Source organism: Anomalospiza imberbis, chromosome 29 (genome assembly GCF_031753505.1).
Source record: "Anomalospiza imberbis isolate Cuckoo-Finch-1a 21T00152 chromosome 29, ASM3175350v1, whole genome shotgun sequence".
NCBI classification, from domain to species: domain Eukaryota; kingdom Metazoa; phylum Chordata; class Aves; order Passeriformes; family Viduidae; genus Anomalospiza; species Anomalospiza imberbis.
The window spans coordinates 2,990,357-3,012,495 of record NC_089709.1 but is presented as its reverse complement, the minus strand read 5'-3'; the positions used below and the strand labels follow the sequence as shown (position 1 = coordinate 3,012,495).

The following is a 22,139-nucleotide window of genomic DNA, read 5'->3' as shown; positions in this document are numbered from 1 at the left end:
TTTGTGGTTCTCTCAGTCCCTTGGGGACAGGGACAAAATTATCAATTTCTATATTTCTGACTGGTTCCCCCACAACTGCCCCTGCAGGGAGGGTTTCCAGCCAGCCCTGCTCTGAAAACCATCAAAGTCCCTCTCAGAGCCACTGCTTGGGCTCCCTTTGGGTTTTGTGCTTCTTGCAGGGCTGAGCAAACCACAGGCAGGCCATTTCCCCCCACAGAATTCTCACCTCTGCAGCAGCTCTAAAGCTGCCAGAATCAAAGCCAAGGGGGCAGGGGGGACCCTCAGTTCCTGGTGGCCACCTGGGGCTGGCCAGAGCAGGGCTGGCCAATGGCCACCCCTGTGCAGTGGGGCTGCACCCCAGCCTTGGATGGCTACTGGCTTCAAGGTGAAGGAGTTTGGGAGCTCCTTCCTTTCCGAAGCATCAATTTGGCCCAAGTCAGACATTTCCAAGGCAATAATGCTGCATTTTTCTATCCCAGTGCTGGGGGGCAGGGGGCAGGATGGTCCTTTGGTGTTCAGGACGCAGGGGGGATGGTCAGGGAGGTCACGAGTGTTTCTTTTAGAGGGTCTTGTCTGTCTCTTCATTCCTAGCATTGAGACGCTGCGGGGGGTGGGGCGGTGGGGGTGTTTAAGGGAGACTGTGGAGGGAGATTGTGCCTGACTGACACCCACCCCATGTCACTACCCACTGCCACCCCCTGGTGGCTCCTCACCCCCAGGATGGTCTCTGGGGGCTGTGGGATGGGGCAGCAGAATGCACCTGGAATGTTTCCCAAAGGGGAAATGGGGGGGGGGGGCATAGAAGGGATAGGGCACATCCAAGGTTGTGGCACCCCAGAGGTCAAAGTGCAGCACTGGGGACAGTGGGGGGTGGCAGAGCGCCTTGGGAAAGGGGTCCCCAGGATGTGCCACCTCTGGGATGGGGACACCGTAGGACACAAGCCACGCATCCCCGCCCCATCTGACCCTGAGCACAAATGGCCTCTTCCTTCTGCTGCAGGAAAGAGAAACTGAAAATGTCTGGGGGGCAAAGCCAGACACCCTCATCCCCTACAGCCCTCCCACCCCTCCCAGCACCCCCTCACCCCCTTTTCCCTCCTCCCCATGGTCCCCTAAAACTGGTGCCTGCTCAGGTGCTCCCTGGGATGAGAAACCAGGAACTGAGGAGGTATGAAAGTGAGAAAAATATGGATAAATTAGAAGTAAAGAGACAGAAAAACCTCATGAAGTATGGGAGACACAGCCTTGGAGCCTCCCAGAGCCCCCAGGAATCCCTCAGGGGAGCCCACCAAGCAATGAGCACCCTGAGGAATGCTGCCCTGAACTCAGGGTCACCCCAAAATCTGAGGTACCCAGTGAAGAAGCTGCAACGCACAGGCCCACACAGACACTGCCCATCCCAGCCACTGCTCATCCCTGGGACTTCCATTCTCCTGGGAACCCAACCATGGCACCCTCCATCTTTAGGCCTCTCTTCCCTGACATCCCTGTCCTAGGACTGCCACTTCCCAGGACCTCCATTCCCAACAATGCCCTCCCCACTACCCCAATTCTCACAGGGCCCTCCTTTTCCCCAGTCCCCCCATCCCATACCCCAAATCCCTGTTACCCAGATTGCCATGAGAACCCCATCCTTGAGCACCCCCAGTGATGGGGACCCCATTCCCATGGACCCCATACCCTGTGATTTGTCTGCTCAAAGCCCCCATTCCCTTTACCCCCATTCTCGTGGAAATCCCATTCCACTGAACACCTATCCTTAGCTCCCCTGAGACCCCCACTCCTGGGAAAATGATGTACCATCGTGTCCCCACCAAGATCCCCAGTCTGTCCACAGCCTGCCTCCACGCTGCCCCCACCAAGGGCCACCTACACATGAAGATGAGACGTGACCTCGCTTCCTTCCTCTGACCAAAGAGCCTCCACCCAACAGCCAGGTGGCCACAGCAGCCAGTGACAGCCAGTCCACATGGCTGGGGACACCGGGATGGCCGGGAAGGTGGCGCTGCTCCTGTGGGGTGAGTGCCCCGGGCACGGGCCTGCCAGTCCAGGGATGGGCCCTGGTTAGGCAGAGAGCAGTGGGGAGGGGGCACACGGTGGCTGTGGGGTCCCCTGAGGTCCCCAAGGCCAGCAGTGCCAGTCCATGTTGCCCACAGTGCAGCTTGGGGTGACTGGGGATGTAGGGTGGCTTTGGGGACAGGAAGAGGGGACAGGAATCTGGGGGTGGGAATGTGGGGACAGGAATGTGGGGACTGGCACCTTTGGGCTCAGGTAGCTCTGGGCACAGGGACCAGGGAACTGGGATGCAGGGACAGAAGGGGACAAGAAGGGTGAGGATGTGGCCATGGGGATGGGATCATGGGGATAGGATCAGGAGCTGGTGGGGGTGACCTGGGCCAGCATGGAGTCTGTCTATGGTGTCCTGGTGCCCGGGATGTCCACACTGTCCCCATGTTCTGCCTCAGCCCTGGGTGGCCTCGGTGTCCCTGTTCCCAAGGCATCCGTGCCACACGGATGTGGTGCAGGGGTGGCTGTGACACAGACATGTCCCTTGGCTTCACCAAATCTGTTTGGGACCACCCCACGCACTTTCTCACAAGAACTGCTGTCCCCACGGGGACAGTTTGGGGACAGCCCCCACACTCTGTACCCTGGGTGGTGCTGTCCCTGCGATGCCACCCCCACCCAGCCCTGTCCCTTCTCCCTTGCAGCCCAGACCCTCGGCCTCGCTGGTGAGTCCTCGGGGGATGCCTGTCCCCACCCCGCTGTCCCCAGCTCCACGGTTTCCCTGGCAGGCTGGTGTCCCTTGTCACCCGCAGGTACCCAGACCACCCAGCTCCTTGTAGAGCCCCCCTGGAGCCCAGCAGTGCTGTGGGACCGGGTGACACTGACCTGCCAGGGCTCAGGGAGTGTGGGTGCCACCACCTGGTACAAGGACGGGCAGCGATGGGGGCAGGAGGGACGTGACCACTTAACCGTCAGCAAGAGAGGCATCTACACGTGTGAGAGACCTGGCAGTGGGCTCAGCCCCCCCGTGAGAGTCTTAGATGGTGAGGGGGTGAGAGAGATGAGTGCCTTCCTCTGGGCTCCGGGTGGGCTTAACTGTGTGGGTGGCCTCACTGCAATCATGTGAGAAGAGCCCATCCCCTGCACACAGGGACACCCCAGTGCATCCCAGCACAAAGCAGTGCATCCTCTGTCCCACAGACTCGCTGGTGTTGCAGGTGCCAGCACGGGCACTGCTGGAGGGGGACACGGTGACATTGCGCTGCCGGGTCTGGTGGAACAAGTTGGTCATTGGCATGCGCTTCTACCACGATAAGAAATATCTGCGAGTGTCCCTCAGAGGGACTGAGCTGTCCCTCCTCCCCCTGAAGATTCACCACAGTGGCCGATACCACTGCGGGGGCTGGGTGGGCTCCAGGGTATCACCACGGTGGGAGGAGTCGGTGCCAGTGACAGTGACAGTGCACGGTGAGCACCCTACAGCTGTCACCTGGACAACCGGACACCCCAACACCCCCACACCAAAAACTCCCCCAGCCCCTCCCCAGGCTGGGGGTCACGACTGTCCTTTCTTTTCCTTCCCAGAGCTCTTACCCGTACTGGTGCTAAAGGGTCCCACCGAGCTCCCCAAGGGGTCCCCCCTGGGTCTCAGCTGCTTCAGCACCCCCAGCACCCTGTGGCCCCGAGCCACCCTCCTGCACGTGTTCTACCGGGACAGGCAGGTGGTGGGGGGCCCACAGGGGTCCCCGCAGCTGCTGGTGCCCGCCGTGGGGGTCTCCCACTCGGGGAATTACAGCTGCGAGGTGCGCTCCGAGTGGGGGGCCGTGTGGAAGAGCAGCGCCCAGCTCCGCATCACGGTGCACAGTGAGTGCGATGATGGGCACGAGGTGCCACACCAAAAACTCCTCCAGCCCTACCTGAGAACCCCCCCGTATTCTCTCCATTCTTTCTCTGGTGCCCTCATTCACCCCTAGGGACCCACCCCAACTCTCTGAGCCCACCATGTCTCTCCCTGAATCCCCTCTGTCCGTTCTCTTGTTCCCTGTCACTGCCTGGGTCACCAAAGCCCTCCCTGGGGACTGTTCTCCTACACTGGACTCCCCTTTACTCCCCTCCTACACCAACCCCCCTCTGCACCTCCCTGCCTCCCCTGATCATGTCGTCTCCCCCCGCAGGGTTCCTGTTCTCAGGGGTGTCCCTGTGGGTGCAGCCCCCTGGGGGACATGTGCCACTGGGGCATCACCTGGTGCTGAGCTGTGCAGTGGCCAGGGGGACAGGTCCCCTGTCCTTCTCCTGACACCAGGGTTCAAGGGCACCACAGGGCACCAGCCCCTGCCTGGAGCTGTGCCACATGGGGGACGAGGACAGTGGCCTCTATAATTTCTGGGCCACTGATGGGGACAGTGTGGCCGAGAGTGTCCCCCTGAATGTCACCGTCCTGGGTGTGCAGGACCCACAGCATCCCCCATAGCAGCCATCCCACCCTCACCCCACCCATGGCATCCCACTTTAAGTAATGCCCACCACCACCACAGGACAGAGTTCTGTGGGAGCAGGAACCTTTGGTTCCATGCAGTAATGGTTCTGGGTGTCCTTCATCCACAGCCTCCCATATCTTCCCCATCGCTCCCCATACCCCTACCCAACACTGGGTCCCAGCCTTTCCCTCCAGCCTCAGCCCCATGTCTCCCCCCACAGTTCCAGTGGCCAATGCCACCATCACCCCCGGTCCCCTGGCACACCAGGTGCGCCCAGGTGACCCCGTGACCCTGCACTGCACAGTGCAGGTGGGCTCAGCCCCTGTCACCTTCACCTGGCTGCACAACGGCCAGGAGGTGGCCCGGGGTCCCCTCCTGGAGCTTGAGGACATCGATGTGGGACATTCGGGCACCTACCAGTGCGTGGCCACCAACCAGCTGGGACAGGACGGGCACCGCGTGTTCCAGGCACTCAGCCCAGAGCTGACCCTGGAGGTGACACCTGGCTCCTCCTGGCTCACAGGTGGGGTCACATGGGGACGCCGGGGTGTTCAGGACCCCCGAGGTTCAGGGTGACCCCAGTGTGTCCCCCTCTGTCCCCAGCAGTGGCTGTGAATGTCGGCAGGACCCTCCTGTTCCTGCTCCTGCTCCTGGCTGTCATCGGGGGCTGTCACTGGTGGCACCGCCGGGGTGGGTGACAGTGGGGGGGGATGGGGGTCCTGGAGTGAGAGGAAGCCCCCAGAGTGGGGGCAGAGATCGGCAGCACCCAGGGCCCCTGAGCTGGGGGAAACTGAGGCTGCAGTGACCTTGGCCGGGGGTGCTGGGGGATCTGGGGGGAATTTGGAGGGTCTTGGTTGGACTCCAGGGCCATCCCTGGCTGGGCTTTGGGGAACATTGGGGTGGCACAGGGAGCTCCTGGATGGTTTGGGGAGCTCTTGCTGGGCCGTGCAGGGATGTTGGGGGATCTTTTTGGGGTCATGGGGAAGTTTTGGGGGTGCCCCTCCCTGCCAGGCTTGCGGTTCTGGGATTCAAATGGTCAGGGATACCGGGTGGGTTGGGAGCACTGTGGTGGTGCAGAAGTTCTGGGGGGTTCAGGGGTGCTTGGAGAGTCCTGGGGGAGTCAGGGGTCCTGTGGTAATTGGGGCTGCAGTGGGGACTTGGGGGTCCCATGGGTGGTTGGAGCTGCCAAGGTCCCAGGAACGTTCAGGGGTCCTGGGGTCCCAATGGTCACCCCCTCCCCTTTCCCTTGCAGCTGCCAGGAAGCCCCAGGACAGGTGAGTAGGGGGCTCTTGCAGGGACTCCCCTTTCCCCCTCCCCAGACACCACCCAGACTCCCCCTTATCCCCACAGGACCCCCCGGAGGAGGGGATGGTGCTGGACCCCCACGTCATGGGCACTGAGTGGGCAGGGGAGGGGGGACACAGGGACACGTCACCCACGGGTGTCCCCTGGCCCTGCCCCACCTCGGGGTCCACGAGTGACCAAGGCGGAGCTGTTGGGACCCCACAAGGGACAGCAGGACCTCCATGACCACGAGAACGTGCTGTGACCCTGGGGGCACTGGGGGGCATTGATTCCCCTCAGGGGTCCCTTCTTCCTCTTCACAGCACCCCACGGGGCTCCTCCTTCCCCCTCCCAGTGCTGGGGCCGGCACACAACCCTTTTCACTCTTATTGTACCCAAAGTACAGCTTTTTGATTAAACTGTGGGAGAAACAAGGCTCACTCTTTAACATTTGTAAATGTTGAATAAGGGATAAAAGGGACAGTAAACAGCGTGCTGGGTGCTTGGCAACTGCCAGAGGGACAGGGTTAACTGCAGCAATTCTTCTTCTAGACCATTGTATTGGTTAAATAGATACCTATGAGGATTACACATATTCAAACTTTCTTTCCAGTTTACATGTTCTGGGATTTCTTTTGCTTGGTTTGACCCTTGATCCGTTTTCATAAAGTGCATGCCTTACTGCAGATTAAATTTATATATTTTATATCCTCACAAGGCCCCCCTGTTCTGTGGTTTGACAGTTTCTGATAACCGAAGGGTCAGTGGTAGATTCCTCTTTCCATTCTTTCTTTTGATGTTTATTTAGTTGCTTCTTTTCAGTGTTATCTTATCATACAGATAATATACTCCACCAGTACAAGAAATCAACATTAGCTATTTCACAAAATTATTCTGACAATTGTCATTTAGTTACACAAATAAAGGCATTAGCTATTTCTGCAACACTTAATGTTATAATACACAGGACATTGTCTCTATCTTGATAATTTGAGAAAGCCTACACTGTAATATATTTATCAGACTAAAATATATATTCTACAGAGGAATTAGGGTAAAAGGCTGAAAAATTGTAGTGTACCAAAAGCAGTTAAAAAGTATAATACAAACTGTATTATACCAAAATGATTTGGAAAAGCCAATATAATAGTGAAAGCCAATGACTACATAGTTATCCGTACCAGGGAGAAGGTGTGTTGAAGGGTTGATTTGACTTCTCCTAATCCTGCTCTGATTTTGTCAGCAATAAATTCAATTCATATCTCTAATTGCGAGGCTGTTTTCCCTGAGACAAGATTTGATGAGTGATCTCTGCTGGTGCTTGTCTCAGCCCAGGAAGCATTTGTTGAAATTTCTCTCCCCATCCAGGTGTGGAGGGCAGCGAGAGAGCGGCTGTGGTGGGTGCAGGGCATCCTGCCACTGCCCACCCACGGCAAGGCAGGAAGGAGGAGGAGGGTCCCTGTCAGGTTGTAGAACAGATTGTTGTGGGATTTGCAGTAGTTCTGGGGCTTTCTCAGCCCCTTGCTGCAAAGGACAAAATGATCAAATGCTGCATTTCCTGACTGGTTCCCCCACAGCTGCCCCTGCACGGGGGGGTTTCCAGCCAGCCCTGCTCTGAAAACCATCAAAGTCCTTCTCAGAGCCACTGCTTGGGCTCCTTTTGGGTTTTGTGCTTCTTGCAGGGCTGAGCAAACCACAGGCAGGCCATTTCCCCCACAGAATTCTCACCTCTGCAGCAGCTCTAAAGCTGCCAGAATCAAAGCCAAGGGGGCAGGGGGGACCCTCAGGCCCTGGCGGCCACCTGGGGCTGGCCAGAGCAGGGCTGGCCAATGGCCACCCCTGTGCAGTGGGGCCGGGCCATGGATGGGCCCCAGCCTTGGATTGACAGGGGTGCCCAGGATGAGCCAGCCCTGGGACAGGCACCCAGCCAGGAATGTGCAGGGACATTTCTGGAAGTGCCACTCCCTGGGACAGGACCCCCCATGCCAGGATGTGTCACCCCTGGCCTGGATCCCTTCAGAACAGAGACTTCCCAGAACAGGACACCCCTGGTATTCCCCCAGGACAGAACCCACTCTCCCTTTCCCATCTGACTCTCAGCACAAATGGCCTCTTCCTTCTTGTCCAGGAAAAAGAAAGTGAAAGTGTTGAGGGGGCACAGCTCAACACCTCTATCCCTCACATCCTCCCCACCCTTCCCTGCACCCCCGTACGCCATTTTCCCCCTCCCCTGGGTCCCCTCAACCTGTTCCCTGCTCAGGTGCTCTCCAGGATTGCTGAGCCAGAAACTGGGGGTGAGGGGACATGGCACAAAAGTGAGGAAAATAAGGAAAAAAGAGAAATAAAAAGAGGTAAAAGTCAAGGGCTGGGGAGGGCAAAGAGGCAGAGCTGCCCAAGACCACCATGTGATGCCTGCCCAGGAAATGAGCTCCCCAGGGGCTGTGCTGGGCCCTGGGTCACCCCAAAATCTAAAGCATCCCAGAGAAGGAGCTGTGACACATGGGCCCACCCAGCCACTGCCCATCCCTGGCACCCCCATTCCCCTGGGACCCCAACCCTGGGACCACCATTGCCTTGGTCTCTCTTCCCTGGGGACCCCCATCCCAGGACTGCCATTGCCCAGGACCATCCTTGCCTTGATCCCATCCCATGGGCTGCTTCTTCCCCCAGAACCCCTATTCTTGAGGAGCCCCTTTTCCCCCCCGCAACCCCCACGCTGGCATTCACATGTCATGACCCCAAATCCCTGGGGACCATGTTCCCACAGGAGCCCCATCCCTGAATCCCCCCCCGGCATGGAGGCCCCAATTCCCCTGCACCCCCATTCTCCTGGACACCTATTCTTGGTCAACTTCTCCCCACATGCCCTGAGCGAGCCCCCCACTCCTGGTATCAGCATCCCCCATGATGTGCCCAGACTATCCCATAATGTCCTCAGCCTGTCACCCGCTGTGTCTCCACCCTTCCCCGACCCTGCCCCCACCAAGGGCCACCTACACATGGGGACGAGATGTGACCTCGCTTCCTTCCCCTTCATCTGAAGAGCCGCCAGCCAGGGGAGCGGTGGCCACAGCAGCCAGTGACAGCCAGTCCACATGGCTGGGGACACCGGGATGGCCGGGAAGGTGGCGCTGCTCCTGTGGGGTGAGTGCCCCGGGCACGGGCCTGCCAGTCCAGGGATGGGCCCTGGTGAGGCAGAGAGCAGTGGGGAGGGGGCACAGGGGGGCTGCGGGGTCCCCTGAGGTCCCCAAGGCCAGCAGTGCCAGTCCATGTTGCCCACAGTGCAGCTTGGGGTGACTGGGGATGTAGGGTGGCTTTGGGGACAGGAAGAGGGGACAGGAATCTGGGGGTGGGGATGTGGGGACAGGAATGTGGGGACTGGCACCTTTGGGCTCAGGTAGCTCTGGGCACAGGGACCAGGGAACTGGGATGCAGGGACAGAAGGGGACAAGAAGGGTGAGGATGTGGCCATGGGGATGGGATCATGGGGATAGGATCAGGAGCTGGTGGGGGTGACCTGGGCCAGCATGGAGTCTGTCTATGGTGTCCTGGTGCCCGGGATGTCCACACTGTCCCCATGTTCTGCCTCAGCCCTGGGTGGCCTCGGTGTCCCTGTTCCCAAGGCATCCGTGCCACACGGATGTGGTGCAGGGGTGGCTGTGACACAGACATGTCCCCTTGCCTCTCCAAATCTTTTGGGGACCACCCTCATGCACTTTCTCACAAGAACTGAAATTTCTCCCCATGGGGACAGTTTGGGGACAGCCCCCACACCCTGTACCCCGGGTGCTGCTGTCCCTATGGTACTACCCCCACCCAGCCCTGTCCCTTCTCCCTTGCAGCCCAGACCCTCGGCCTCACTGGTGAGTCCTCGGGGGATGCCATGTCCCCACCCCGCTGTCCCCAGCCCCACAGTTGCCCTGGCAGGTTGGTGTCCCCCATCACCTGCAGGTGCCCAGACCACCCAGATCCTCGTGGAGTTCCCCTGGAGCCCGGCAGTGCTGTGGGACTGGGTGACACTGACCTGCCAGGGCTCGGGGACCGCTGATGCCACCATCTGGTACAAGGATGGGCAGCACTGGTGGCCGGAGGGACGCAACCGCCTCAACGTCACCAAGAGTGGCACCTACGTGTGTGAGAGACCCGGCGCCGGGCTCAGCCCTCCTGTGAACGTCTCAGATGGTGAAGGGGGTTTGGGTATCCCAGCCTGGCACCCACAGGGACCCTGAGGGTTCTGGATGGGTTCCGCTCCATGGGTCTTCCCCTGGTGTGACCAGAGCCTGTCCCCTGCTCTAGAGACATCCCAGAGAATCTCAGTGAGGGGGGACCCCGTGATGAAACTGGGGACCCCTGGTACGCTGGTGTGACCCAGTGAGGGCTCCCGGTGCCATCGGATGTGACAGGAGCCCTCTGTCCCCCAGACTGGCTGGTGCTGCAGGTGCCGGCGTGGGCGTTGCTGGAGGGGGACACGGTGACACTGCGCTGCCGGGGTTGGCGGAACATGAAGGTCACCAGGGTGTCCTTCTACCGTGAGGGGATGGAACTGGGGGTGCTCCACGATGGGACCGAGCTGTCCCTGTCCCCTCTGCAGCTGAACCACAGCGGGCGGTACCGCTGCAAAGGCTGGGTGAAATCATTGGGGTGGAAGGAGTCAGCGCCAGTGACAGTGACAGTGCAGGGTGAGCACCCCACAGCCGCCACCCTGACACTCCCACAGCCCCTCCCCAGGCACTCGGGGTCACAAATCCTCCTCCCCTCTCCTTTCCAGAGCTCTTCTCAGTGCCGGTGCTGGAGGGTGCCCCTGAGCCCCCCAAGGGGTCCCCCTTGACTCTCAGCTGCCTCAGCACCCCCAGTCCGCTGCGGCCCCGAGCCCCCCTCCTGCACGTGTTCTACCAGGACGGGCGGGTGGTGGGGGGCCCGCAGGGGTCCCCGCAGCTGCTGGTGCCCGCCGTGGGGGTCTCCCACTCGGGGAATTACAGCTGCGAGGTGCGCTCCGAGGGGGGGTCTGTGCGGAAAAGCAGCGCCCGGCTCAGCGTCAGTGTGCGCAGTGAGTGCGGGGATGGGCACGGGGAGGCCCCACAGCCTCCCCGAGTCCCTGCCTGGGCACCTCCATGTGCCCCAGACACATTTCACTGTTCCTTCCATCACTCCCTTTATCCCCTCATCCCTATGTGTGCAACCCCATCCCTGACATCCCCCATGAACCCATCCCCCCCATCACGTCCCTATACCCCCACACCAGCTGCCAGTCCTCCATTGTGGCCTCAGCCCTGTCTGTGTCCCCGCAGTGCCCGTGGCCAATGCCACCATCACCCCCGGTCCCCCGGCACACCGGGTGCGCGCAGGTGACGCCGTGATCCTGCACTGCACAGTGCTGGTGGGCTCAGCCCCTGTCACCTTCACCTGGCTGCACAACGGCCAGGAGGTGGCCTGGGGTCCCCTCCTGGAGCTTGAGGACATCGATGTGGGACATTCGGGCACCTACCAGTGTGTGGCCACCAACCAGCTGGGACAGGACGGACACCGGGCACTCAGCCCAGAGCTGGCCCTGGAGGTGACACTGTGGGGCCACAAGGACACAGGTGGGGTCACATAGGGTCACCAGGGAGTGCAGCACCCCCGAGGTGATGGGTGACCCTGATGAGTCCCCCTCTGTTTCTTGCAGTGGCTGCAGGGGTCGGTGGGGCCATTTTGTTCCTGCTCATGGGTGGCATTGTGGCCTGGCACTGGTGGCACCGTGTGGGTGGGTGACAGTGGGGGACAGGGGTCCTAGGGAGCTGTAGGAAGCCCCCAGAATTGAAAAGCAATAAGGCGGGGCCCACAGCCCCAGAACTGTGACATTGGCTGGGATCCTGTAGGGTTTGGGGAGATGCTGGAGGGCCCTGCATGGATATTGGAGGTTCTTTCAGAGGTTCCTGGGGGCATTTGGGGGGGTCTCTGTCCCTGCCAGGCTTTGGGTTCTTGAGGCTGAGTTGGTCAAGGCCATGGGGGCTGTTTATGAATTCTGGGGGGCTTCAGGGATCTTTGGGGGTCATGAGGGGAATTGAAGGTCCCATGGGTGCTCAGGAATCATGAGAGGGGTCAGAGCCCTGGGGACCCCACAGTCACCCCTGCCCTCTTTCCTCTGCAGCCACCAGGAAGCACCAGGAACGGTGAGTGCTGCTCTCCAGCCATGAATCCCCTTTTACCCCACACCACAGCTCTCCATCCTTTCCCACACATCCCCTTTATTCCCTCAGGGGCCCACCGGATCCCCCAGAGGAGGGGGAGGTGCTCTACACCCATGTCGTGATCACCAAGCAGACAGGGGGTGAGTACGGGGCGGACACATGCAGAGGGACACGTCCCCTGCGATTGTCACCCCACCCAGATCCCATAGCCCGTGTCTCTCGCAGCGTCCCCCCATGCCACCACACTCCAGGATCCCCAGGTGACCTACGCGGAGCTGCGGGGACCCCACGGGCAACCTCAGGGACCTGGTGACATCTACGGGAATGTGCTGTGACACTGGGGGGAGCTCGGGGGCACTGGGGGTCCCCACCTATGGGGAGCTACACATGTGTGTGCTGCTCCTAAAAACTGCCCCTCTCCCTCCCCGTGGAGGAACAAAGATCCCAAAGGGCTGAGAGAAGAACGATTTCCTGAAACAGCAACGAGAGAGAATAAAACCAACACCAACAGCAACAAGGTTCTGAGTCCCAAGGGTCACAAAAGGAATGATTTTCAGGGAAAGCCCCAACAAGGAACAAACCCTGGACATTTCCCCCACCATGTTTCCTCCACCAGAGGCATCTGGCAGGGCCCTGGACCTTCCTTGCTCTGATGGCCAAAGCAGCATTCAGGAGGCTCTGGATTCTCTTCTCCCCTGTCCCAATCCCCTCCTCTGCCATTTTCCCCTCCCAAGGATGTCACAAAGGCCCAGTGGGGGTTCTGCAGCCTCCCCCTATTCCAGGGCAGTTGGGATCAAGCCATGGCACAGAGTGGGGAGTCAAAGACAGGAAAGGTTTGATGTCTCGAGACATTTTGGAACACCTGTGTTTGGCAGGGGTGGGTCAGGCCTTGCTTTTAGTGAGACAGAGCCCAGTCTGTCAATCAGTCTGTCAGCCACGGCACACTGGGGACAGTGTGACGCTCTGACAAAGTCAGCTCCTGAGTGCCCGAGTGACCAGCTGGGGTGAGGGCCACTGGTGGCCCAACTGGCTTAAAAGGCAGAGCATGAGGTGGCCAAGACCCCGACCCTGTCTCCTCTTGGAGTCTCTGTCCCATCCACACTGGAACCCAGGAATTGGCCCCTCAATTAAATGAGAAATATCTGCCAAGGAAAGGAGGAACATTCTGGGAATGGAAAGAAGACCCCTCACAAGAACATTTTTTAATGTCAAAACTGATGGATTTTCCATGCAAAAGCGCAGGGAAAGGAATAACAGCTCTTTACTAGGAAATTTATCAACCGGAACAGAACAAACATCACAAACCCAGAACTTCCCCTCCCGCTCAGGTCTCTCTGTTCCTCTTTGGTGCAGTGATGACCGCGGCCAGCGGGGGGCGCTGCAGGGAGCGCTCCCGGCCAGCAGGGGGCGCTGCAGGGAGCGCTCCCGGCCAGCAGGGGGCGCTGCAGGGAGCGCTCCCGGCCAGCAGGGGGCGCTGCAGGGAGCGCTCCCGGCCAGCAGGGGGCGCTGCAGGGAGCGCTCCCGGCCAGCAGGGGGCGCTGCAGGGAGCGCTCCCGGCCAGCAGGGGGCGCCCCGGTGGAGCTCGATCCCCGCAGGGCCGATGGCGGCCTCGGTCGGGAGGGAGGAGGGGAAATCGCTCCTTCTGCAAACTCACCGGCACCAATCGGTCCCGGCAACACCACCGGCAGCGGGCAGAAGCCACAAAGGCAGTAGGTTTGATCCCAGTGCCCAGTGGAAGCGTAGCAGTGTCCTGGGGCCAGGAACACGTCCTGGGCAACACCCGCGACTGCTCTCCATGATCCTGGATGGAAAGAAAGGCAGCACCTTACCCCAGGCATGTCTCAGGTCCACAACAGCACCTCTGGTGCCTTTATACCACAATTCCTGCCAACCCTCAGCCTTTCACTCCCTTCTCCACCTTCAGCCCAGGCACAGCAGAATATTGAATTGCCCCGGGAAGTTGAAGAAAGCTGGTGCTCGGTGCTGACTCTGCCAGGGCTCCTCAGGGGGCTCAAGAGCACGTTCGTAATTCCTGCTCTTCCTGGGCCACTGCTGGTCCCGACACAGCAGCCACAGGGGGAGGAGAAGGAGGAGGAGGAGGAGGAGGAGAGCAGAGGCACAGCCCTGAGGGATCTGCAGCTGCAGCTGGAGCACAGGGACAGCCCGGGCCGGGAGCAACGCCTTGGGAGGGCAAAATGGGGCAAAATTGGAGCAGGATGGGCCAATGTCCCTGTTCTGCTCTGGGAGCTGCAGACCCTTGCAGAGGTGTTGTAATTAGGGCTGGCATTACTAAAGTTCAGCCGTGCTCCTGAAGAATCCCTGTGCACAAACAGAGGGCTCTGCTGCCTCTCCCGGGGATTTTGGGATTCTGCAGCTGAGGCAGGAGCAGCTGAAGCAGGTGGCCCACGGGAACAGCACCTGGCCATGCAGGAGGAGCAGGAGTGCCGGGAATTCCGCAGGGTGCTCAGCTGAGGCCCACGGGGCTGGGTCATGCTGGGGCACCGCTTCCATTCCTGCTTCCCCCAGATTCTGGGACAGAGCAGTGACACCCATCGGGCTCCCAAACCACTTGGGGCTTGGGCACAGCCTCACAGGAGGTCCCAGCCCAGGCCTTGGGGATGATTCAGGTGCTCCCAGGCTCATTCCTGACAAAGGGCAGCGCTCCGGGAGCAGTCGGCACATCCCGAAGGAGCAGCCTGGGGCTGCTGGAGCCCAAGTGCTGCAGGCAAGGACGGCGGGAGGGAGCCGGGCCCCACTCAGCCAGCGCTGCCCGAGGAACGTCTCATCCTGCAGCAGCTCGGCAGCCTCTGCTGGTGCCGGCCCCGGGGCTGTCGGGGGCGCGGCCGCAGGGGCTGGGGGGCAGCGGGTGGGAGATGCCGGCATGGAGGGACCGGGACCGCACTGGGGAGCCCCGAGTGTGGAGGGGGCGAAATGGCGTAGGGCAGACCCCGGGACGGCGGGGGAGCAGAGAGCCTGCGGGGGGCTCAGCAGAAAGGAGGGACCGCCATGGTGGTCCCGGAGCACCGGGAAGGGGCCCGGCTGCCATCGCACTGCAAGTGCCGGGACGGTCACGGGCTGTCCGAACCGACTGTGGCAGCGTGTCCGAAGGCACTGTCGCGATGTGTCGGGACCAAGCGCTGCCAGGGTAACGCCCCCACAGCTGCGGGGAGTGGAGGGGTACCCTGGAAGGGACGGGGCAGAGCGCTGTCTATTCCCCGTGCCCCGTGCAGGTGAGGAGGGCAGGGATGGAGCAGCTCTGGGGACAACTGCAATCCAGAAAGGGTCACTCCCCACAGCCCCGGCACAGCCGTGGAACAGAACCACTGCTCGATATTTCCACACATTTCCCTCTTGTCGGGCAGCAGAGCCAAAACCCAAATATTCTTTCCAGGATATTCCACAGAGCTGCAGGTTTGAGACAGGAAGGAGGAGGGACCTGGTCAGTTTGTTGTGCAAAACGTTCTTGTCTTTGCAGGGTTTTTGGAGCTATCGGAGACCCTTGCTGCAAGGGATAACATGATCAGTTGCTGCATTTCCGGACTGGTTCCCCCACAGCTGCCCCTGCACGGGGGGGTTTCCAGCCAGCCCTGCTCTGAAAACCATCAAGGGCCCTCTCAGAGCCACTGCTTGGGCTCCCTGTGGGTTTTGTGCTTCTTGCAGGGCTGAGCAAACCACAGCCAGGCCATTTCCGCCCACAGAATTCTCACCTCTGCAGCAGCTCCACAGACGCAGAACCCCTCGGAATCTGCCTGGGGTGACTGCCAGGCCTGTGGGGGCTGTGCTGGGCTCTGGGTCACCTCAAAATCTCAGGCACTGCGTGAAGGAGCTGTGACCCCCGTGCCCACCCAGCCACTGCCCATCCCTGGCACCCCCTTCCCCTGGGAACCAAAACATGGGACCCACATTTCGTACATCCCACCCTCTCTGGACCCCCCATCCCAGCACTCACATTCCCCAGGATCTTCATGGCCCAGGATTCCCATTCCCATGGAACACTCTCCTGTTCATTCCATCCCCTACAAGCCTCCTTCCGCCAGGACGTTGGTTCTTCCAAGACCCACCATTCCCCTGGCACCCTCATGCCTAGGACCCCATGACCCCAAATCTCTGGATCCCAAGTTTCCCTGGGACTCCCATCCCTGAGTCCCCCCAGCCCTGGGGGCCCCCATTCCCATGGCACCCCCATCCCCAGGGTTCCCCTCCTCAGGGGATCCCCATTCCCCTGGACACCCATCCCTGGAACCCCAAACTCTCTGAGCCCTCCACTCCAGGGAACCCCACGTCCCACTGAGTGTCACCCAGATTTGTCCCCATCCTGTACCCACCCTGTCCCCAGCTTGTGGCCACCCTGCCCCCACCAAGGGCCACCTACACATGGGGACGAGACGTGACCTCGCTTCCTTCCCCTTCATCCGAAGAGCCGCCAGCCAGGGGAGCGGTGGCCACAGCAGCCAGTGACAGCCAGTCCGCATGGCTGGGGACACCGGGATGGCCGGGAAGGTGGCACTGCTCCTGTGGGGTGAGTGCCCCGGGCACGGGCCTGCCAGCCCGGGGATGGGCCCTGGTGAGGCAGAGAGCAGTGGGGAGGGGGCACAGGGGGGCTGCGGGGTCCCCTGAGGTCCCCAAGGCCAGCAGTGCCAGTCCATGCTGTCCACAGTGCAGCTTGGGGTGACTGGGGATGTAGGGTGGCTTTGGGGACAGGAAGAGGGGACAGGAATCTGGGGGTGGGAATGTGGGGACAGGAATGTGGGGACTGGCACCTTTGGGCTCAGGTAGCTCTGGGCACAGGGACAAGGGAAATGGGATGCAGGGACAGAAGGGGACAAGAAGGGTGAGGATGTGGCCATGGGGATGGGATCATGGGGATAGGATCAGGAGCTGGTGGGGGTGACCTGGGCCAGCATGGAGTCTGTCTATGGTGTCCTGGTGCCCGGGATGTCCACACTGTCCCCATGTTCTGCCTCAGCCCTGGGTGGCCTCGGTGTCCCTGTTCCCAAGGCATCCGTGCCACACGGATGTGGTGCAGGGGTGGCTGTGACACAGGCATGTCCCTTGGCTTCACCAAATCTGTTTGGGACCACCCCACGCACTTTCTCACAAGAACCGCTGTCCCCACGGGGACAGTTTGGGGACAGCCCCCACACTCTGTACCCTGGGTGGTGCTGTCCCTGCGATGCCACCCCCACCCAGCCCTGTCCCTTCTCCCTTGCAGCCCAGACCCTCGGCCTCACTGGTGAGTCCTCGGGGGATGCCATGTCCCCACCCCGATGTCCCCAGCCCCTCGCTGGCCCTGGCAGGCTGGTGTCCCCTGTCACCCGCAGGTGCCCAGACCACCCAGCTCCTTGTAGAGCCCCCCTGGCTGCCAGCGGTGCTGTGGGAGCGGGTGACACTGACCTGCCAGGGCTCGGGGACCGCTGGTGCCACCACCTGGTACAAGGACGGGCAGCGCTGGGGACAGCAGGGACATGACCGCTTCACTGTCACCGAGAGTGGCACCTACTGGTGTGACAGACCCAGCACAGGGCTCAGCCCCCCCGTGAGAGTCACAAATGGTGAGGGGGGTCTTAAATGATTAGGGTGGCCCCAGATAGATCTGGGTGGGCACCACTCCATGGGTGGCCTGACACCCCTCCTGTGGTGAGATCCTGTCCCCTGCACACAGGGACATCCCAGTGCATCCCAGTGCACCCAGATGTCCCCCGTGCTGGGAGCACCCACCTCGGACCTGTCTCGATCCTCTCAGTGTGATGGGGCCCTCCTGTCCCACAGACTGGCTGGTGCTGCAGGTGCCAGCACAGGCGCTGCTGGAGGGGGACACGGTGACACTACGCTGCCGGGGCTGGCAGGACAACCCAGTCACCAGAGTGCAATTTTTCCGGGATGAGAAGGATCTGAGGCAGTTCCTCAAGGGGACCCAGCTGACCCTGTCCCCTCTGCAGCTGAACCACAGCGGCCGCTACCGCTGCAAAGGCTGGGTGAGCTCACATGGGCCACAGTCAGCAGCAGTGACAGTGACAGTGCACGGTGAGCACCCCCACGGCTGGAACGCCAAAATCCTGACACCTCCAAAGCCACTTCCCAGCGGACTCTGAGTCACAGTCCTCACCTCCCCTCTCCTTTCCAGAGCTCTTCTCAGTGCCGGTGCTGGAGGGTCCCACCAAGTCCACCGAGGGGTCATCCCTGACTCTCAGCTGCCTCAGCACCCCCAGTCCGCTGCGGCCCCGAGCCCCCCTCCTGCACGTGTTCTACCAGGACGGGCAGGTGGTGGGGGGCCCGCAGGGGTCCCCGCAGCTGCTGGTGCCCGCCGTGGGGGTCTCCCACTCGGGGAATTACAGCTGCGAGGTGCACTCCGAGGGGGGGTCTGTGCGGAAAAGCAGCGCCCGGCTCAGCGTCAGTGTGCGCAGTGAGTGCGGGGATGGACACAGGGAGCTCCCACAGCCTCCCCGGTTCCCCCACCACTGCCTAGGCACCCTAGCCCTGCCGGACACCTGCCCTGGGGCCCCCAACCTTTCTCGGATCCATCCCTGGCTCCACCCCTTCTTTCTCGGGTCCCTCCCCGGGTCCACCAGCCCTACATGGTTACCCCCATCCTTCCCGACACCTTTTCCGTCTCTTGCCATCCCTGCCCCGGGTCCCTCCCCAGGTCCCCCCATTCCTGGCTCTTGTCTTCCCATCCATCACCGGCTCCCCTCACCCCTCCCTGGGTCCCCCCACCCCTCTCTGAGGTCACTCCATGGGTCCCCAGGTCCCACCATCCCCTGCCTGGGTTCTGTCACCCCTTCCTGGTGTCGCCCCCCCTCCCTCTCCCAGTGTCCCCTCCCTGGACCCCCCATCCTTGTCTGAGTTCCTTTCCAAGCCCCCTCCTCATTGCGCCCCCTCTCCCTGACTGGGGTCCCCCTGCGCCTCCGTGACCCGCCTCGTCCCTCACTGTCCCCTGGTGTCCCCCCTCCAGCAGGTGTCCCACCCTCGGGGGTGTCCCTGTCGGTGCAGCCTCCCAGGGGACAGGTGGCACTGGGGGACCGCCTGGTGCTGAACTGCACAGTGGCCACAGGAACAGGTCCCCTGTCCTTCTCCTGGCACCGGGAGGGCTCGGCGGCACCGCTGGGCACCGGCCCCCAGCTGGAGCTGCCCCACGTTGGGGACAATGACAGCGGACAGTACCAGTGCCGGGTCAGCGATGGGGACAGCGTTTCCGAGAGTGACCCCCTGAATGTCACCGTCCTGGGTGAGCGGGACCCTCGGGCTGGGGGTGATCCCACCCATGTCACCCCCATCCCACCTCGCCCGGTGCCAGCCCTGTCTGTGTCCCCGCAGTTCCCGTGGCCAATGCCACCATCACCCCCGGTCCCCCGGCACACCGGGTGCGCGCAGGTGACGCTGTGACCCTGCACTGCTCGGTGCAGGTGGGCTCAGCCCCTGTCACCTTCACCTGGCTGCACAACGGCCAGGAGGTGGCCCAGGGTCCCCTCCTGGAGTTTGGTGACGTTGATGTGGGACATTGGGGCACCTACCAGTGCGTGGCCACCAACCAGCTGGGACAGGACGGGCACCGCGTGTTCCGGGCACTCAGCCCAGAGCTGGCCCTGGAGGTGACACTGTGGGGCCACAAGGACACAGGTGGGGTCACACAGGGTCACCAGGGAGTGCAGCACCCCCGAGGTGATGGGTGACCCTGATGTTTCTTGCATGGATGTTTCTTGCATTCTGATGTTTCTGATGTGTGACCCTCTGTTTCTTGCAGTGGCCGCAGGGGTCGGTGGGGCCCTTTTGTTCCTGGTCCTGCTCGTTGGTGTCATTGTGGCCTGGCACCGGTGGCACCGTGTGGGTGGGTGACAATGGGGGGACGGGGGTCCCAGGGATCGGTAGGAAGCCCCCAGAATTGGGGAGCGATAGGGCAGCACCCACAGCCCCAGAAATGTGACATTGGCTGGGGTCCTGTAGGGTTTGGGGAGATGCTGGAGGGTCCTGCATGGATGTTGGGGGTTCTTTCAGGGGCCCTGGGTGTGATTGAGGGGGTCTCTGTCCCTGCCAGGCTTTGGGTTCTTGACACTTGAGTTGGTGGGGGGCACTGGGGATGTTAATGAATTCTCAGGGGCTCCAGGGATGTTTGGGGGTCATGAGGGGAATTGAAGGTCCCATGGGTGCTCAGGAATCATGAGAGGGGTCAGAGCCCTGGGGACCCCACAGTCACCCCTGCCCTCTTTCCTCTGCAGCCACCAGGAAGCACCAGGAACGGTGAGTGCTGCTCTCCAGCCATGAATCCCCTTTTACCCCACACCACAGCTCTCCATCCTTTCCCACACATCCCCTTTATTCCCTCAGGGACCCCCCAGATCCCCCAGAGGAGGGGGAGGTGCTCTACACCCCTGTCGTGATCACCAAGCAGACAGGGGGTGAGTACGGGGCGGACACATGCAGAGGGACACGTCCCCTGCGATTGTCACCCCACCCAGATCCCATAGCCCGTGTCTCTCGCAGCGTCCCCCCATGCCACCACACTCCAGGATCCCCAGGTGACCTACGCGGAGCTGCGGGGACCCCACGGGCGACCTCAGGGACCCGGTGACATCTACGGGAATGTGCTGTGACACTGGGGGGAGCTCGGGGGCACTGGGGGTCCCCACCTATGGGGAGCTACACATGTGTGTGCTGCTCCTAAAAACTGCCCCTCTCCCTCCCCGTGGAGGAACAAAGATCCCAAAGGGCTGAGAGAAGAACGATTTCCTGAAACAGCAACGAGAGAATAAAACCAACAGCAACAGCAACAAGGTTCTGAGTCCCAAGGGTCACAAAAGGAACGACTTCCATGGAAAGCCCCGACAGCGAACAAACCCTGGACACTTCCCCCACCATGTTTCCTCCACCAGAGGAACCTGGCAGGGCCCTGGACCTTCCTTGCTCTGATGGCCAAAGCAGCGTTCAGGAGGCTCTGGATTCTCTTCTCCCTGCAGCGTCAAAAGCTCTTGGGAATGTTTAAATAATGTTTAATCTAATGAATATTTGTGTAACCCCAGCAATGTGACAATATATAGAGAATATGATTTTAAGCTTTTTGAGTGCTCTTTGGCTGTTCGTCAAAAACACCCCAGATCTGGAAATATTGTCCTTTTTTAATCCTGTTATTAAACTTTTAAAAATTCTACGGACTGAACTCTGGTTTTCACAGGCACCCAGAATTTCTTGGATTTTTTTCAGTCCTTTATATTTCCCGTGGAGTAGCATTGCCACCTGCTGTTCGATATTCTGAACTACAGTGCTTATTTTGGGTGTTTTACTTCAATTTTATATGATTCCATCATCATCACATCCTTTGGTGATGGCATTTTTTGGGTTTGAATTTAAGGTAACCCCCTATTTTCATCATCTTAAAGTTTAAAGTGAGGGGGGAAACCCTTTTGTCTTTCCTTATTAAGGGTTTAAATTGAGAAAATTCCCCTTTCCCCTTCATTTGAGATATTTAAATTAAGGGAAATACCTCTTTTTTCCATATTTTAGGGGATTAAACTGGTTAGGAGAATCCATTTATTCGCCATTTTATAGGTTGGAGGTCAACACCCAAACTCTGCTTCATCCTTTGGCTGAACCTTCACGCAGGCAGGTTTGAGCTCCTGCACAATCCACCTGTGCTGACTTTGTCTATTCCTTGTCCTGGAACCAGAGCCAATAGCCAGGACTCATCCATCCTTCATATTTATTTAGTGTTCTGAAGGCTGTAGGTCAATGTAATCAAGCTACAGCTGGCGAGTTTTGCTCATTTTCCCAGTCCCTCAAAATCTATAACAAATACCCGAGGATTGCTCCCAGATAAAATGGCTCCGGCTGCCCTTGGAATCCCGGAGGCCACCTCTCAGCTGCCCCCAGGAAATGGGGGTGGAATACTTTCCTTCCTGTGCGTCTTGGTTTGAAAGACAAATGTCTGCCAAGGAGAGCAGGAATGGAAAAGAAGACCGCCTTGCTGTGAATTATTATAACTTCAAAAATACGTGGCTTTCAGGGAAAAGTGTAGAAAAGGGAATTACAGCTCTTTACTAGAAAATAAGTAGGACAGACCAAACCACACAAAACCATAACTTTCTCACCTGCTCAGGAGGAAAAAAGAGGTTTTTTCATCTTTGGTGCAGTTATAACCATGGTCGGCAGGGGGCGCTGCAGGGAGCGCTCCCGGCCAGAAGGGGGCGCTGAAGGGATCACGCCCGACCAG

General features: G+C 60.2%; 2 protein-coding genes and 1 long non-coding RNA gene across 4 annotated transcripts; all 3 read left to right on the top strand.

The window, feature by feature from the left end:
- The first annotated feature begins 1,894 nt into the window (after window positions 1–1,894).
- Window positions 1,895–20,888, top strand: LOC137463539 (Fc receptor-like protein 5). Its single transcript, XM_068174780.1, has 14 exons — window positions 1,895–2,018; window positions 2,712–2,732; window positions 2,820–3,050; window positions 3,208–3,474; window positions 3,592–3,870; window positions 4,705–5,007; window positions 17,151–17,171; window positions 17,260–17,490; window positions 17,708–17,913; window positions 17,999–18,341; window positions 18,894–19,163; window positions 19,253–19,555; window positions 19,680–19,763; window positions 20,417–20,888. The coding sequence occupies exons 1-14, from the start codon at window positions 1,988–1,990 to the stop codon at window positions 20,524–20,526; spliced, it is 2,700 nt and encodes an 899-aa protein (XP_068030881.1). The 5' UTR covers window positions 1,895–1,987; the 3' UTR covers window positions 20,527–20,888.
- Window positions 8,728–11,426, top strand: FCER1A (Fc epsilon receptor Ia). 2 transcript variants are annotated; one of them, XM_068174837.1, is made up of 3 exons: window positions 8,728–8,912; window positions 10,190–10,447; window positions 11,057–11,426. In XM_068174837.1, the coding sequence occupies exons 1-3, from the start codon at window positions 8,864–8,866 to the stop codon at window positions 11,362–11,364; spliced, it is 615 nt and encodes a 204-aa protein (XP_068030938.1). In that variant the 5' UTR covers window positions 8,728–8,863; the 3' UTR covers window positions 11,365–11,426. The 2 variants fall into 2 exon arrangements, 1 of the variants encoding a protein (XP_068030938.1); XR_010993941.1 differs by lacking the exons at window positions 10,190–10,447; window positions 11,057–11,426 and adding an exon at window positions 9,611–9,735 and having other exon boundaries at window positions 8,775–8,912.
- On the top strand, window positions 11,986–12,456 carry LOC137463572 (uncharacterized). Its single transcript, XR_010993944.1, has 2 exons — window positions 11,986–12,078; window positions 12,164–12,456. It is a non-coding gene; the product is annotated as an uncharacterized lncRNA (long non-coding RNA).
- Window positions 20,889–22,139: the final 1,251 nt, after the last annotated feature.

Excerpts from the sequence above, each read along its gene's own strand:
- LOC137463539 (XM_068174780.1), top strand. The coding sequence starts at position 1,988 with ATGGCCGGGAAGGTGGCGCTGCTCCTGTGGG. Across the intron at positions 17,172-17,259 it reads CCAGACCCTCGGCCTCACTG|GTGCCCAGACCACCCAGCTC; the intron begins GTGAGTCCTCGG and ends TGTCACCCGCAG. Across the intron at positions 18,342-18,893 it reads GCTCAGCGTCAGTGTGCGCA|GTGTCCCACCCTCGGGGGTG; the intron begins GTGAGTGCGGGG and ends CCCCTCCAGCAG.
- FCER1A (XM_068174837.1), top strand. The coding sequence starts at position 8,864 with ATGGCTGGGGACACCGGGATGGCCGGGAAGGTGGCGCTGCTCCTGTGG. Across the intron at positions 8,913-10,189 it reads GGTGGCGCTGCTCCTGTGGG|ACTGGCTGGTGCTGCAGGTG; the intron begins GTGAGTGCCCCG and ends TCTGTCCCCCAG. Across the intron at positions 10,448-11,056 it reads AGTGACAGTGACAGTGCAGG|TGCCCGTGGCCAATGCCACC; the intron begins GTGAGCACCCCA and ends GTGTCCCCGCAG.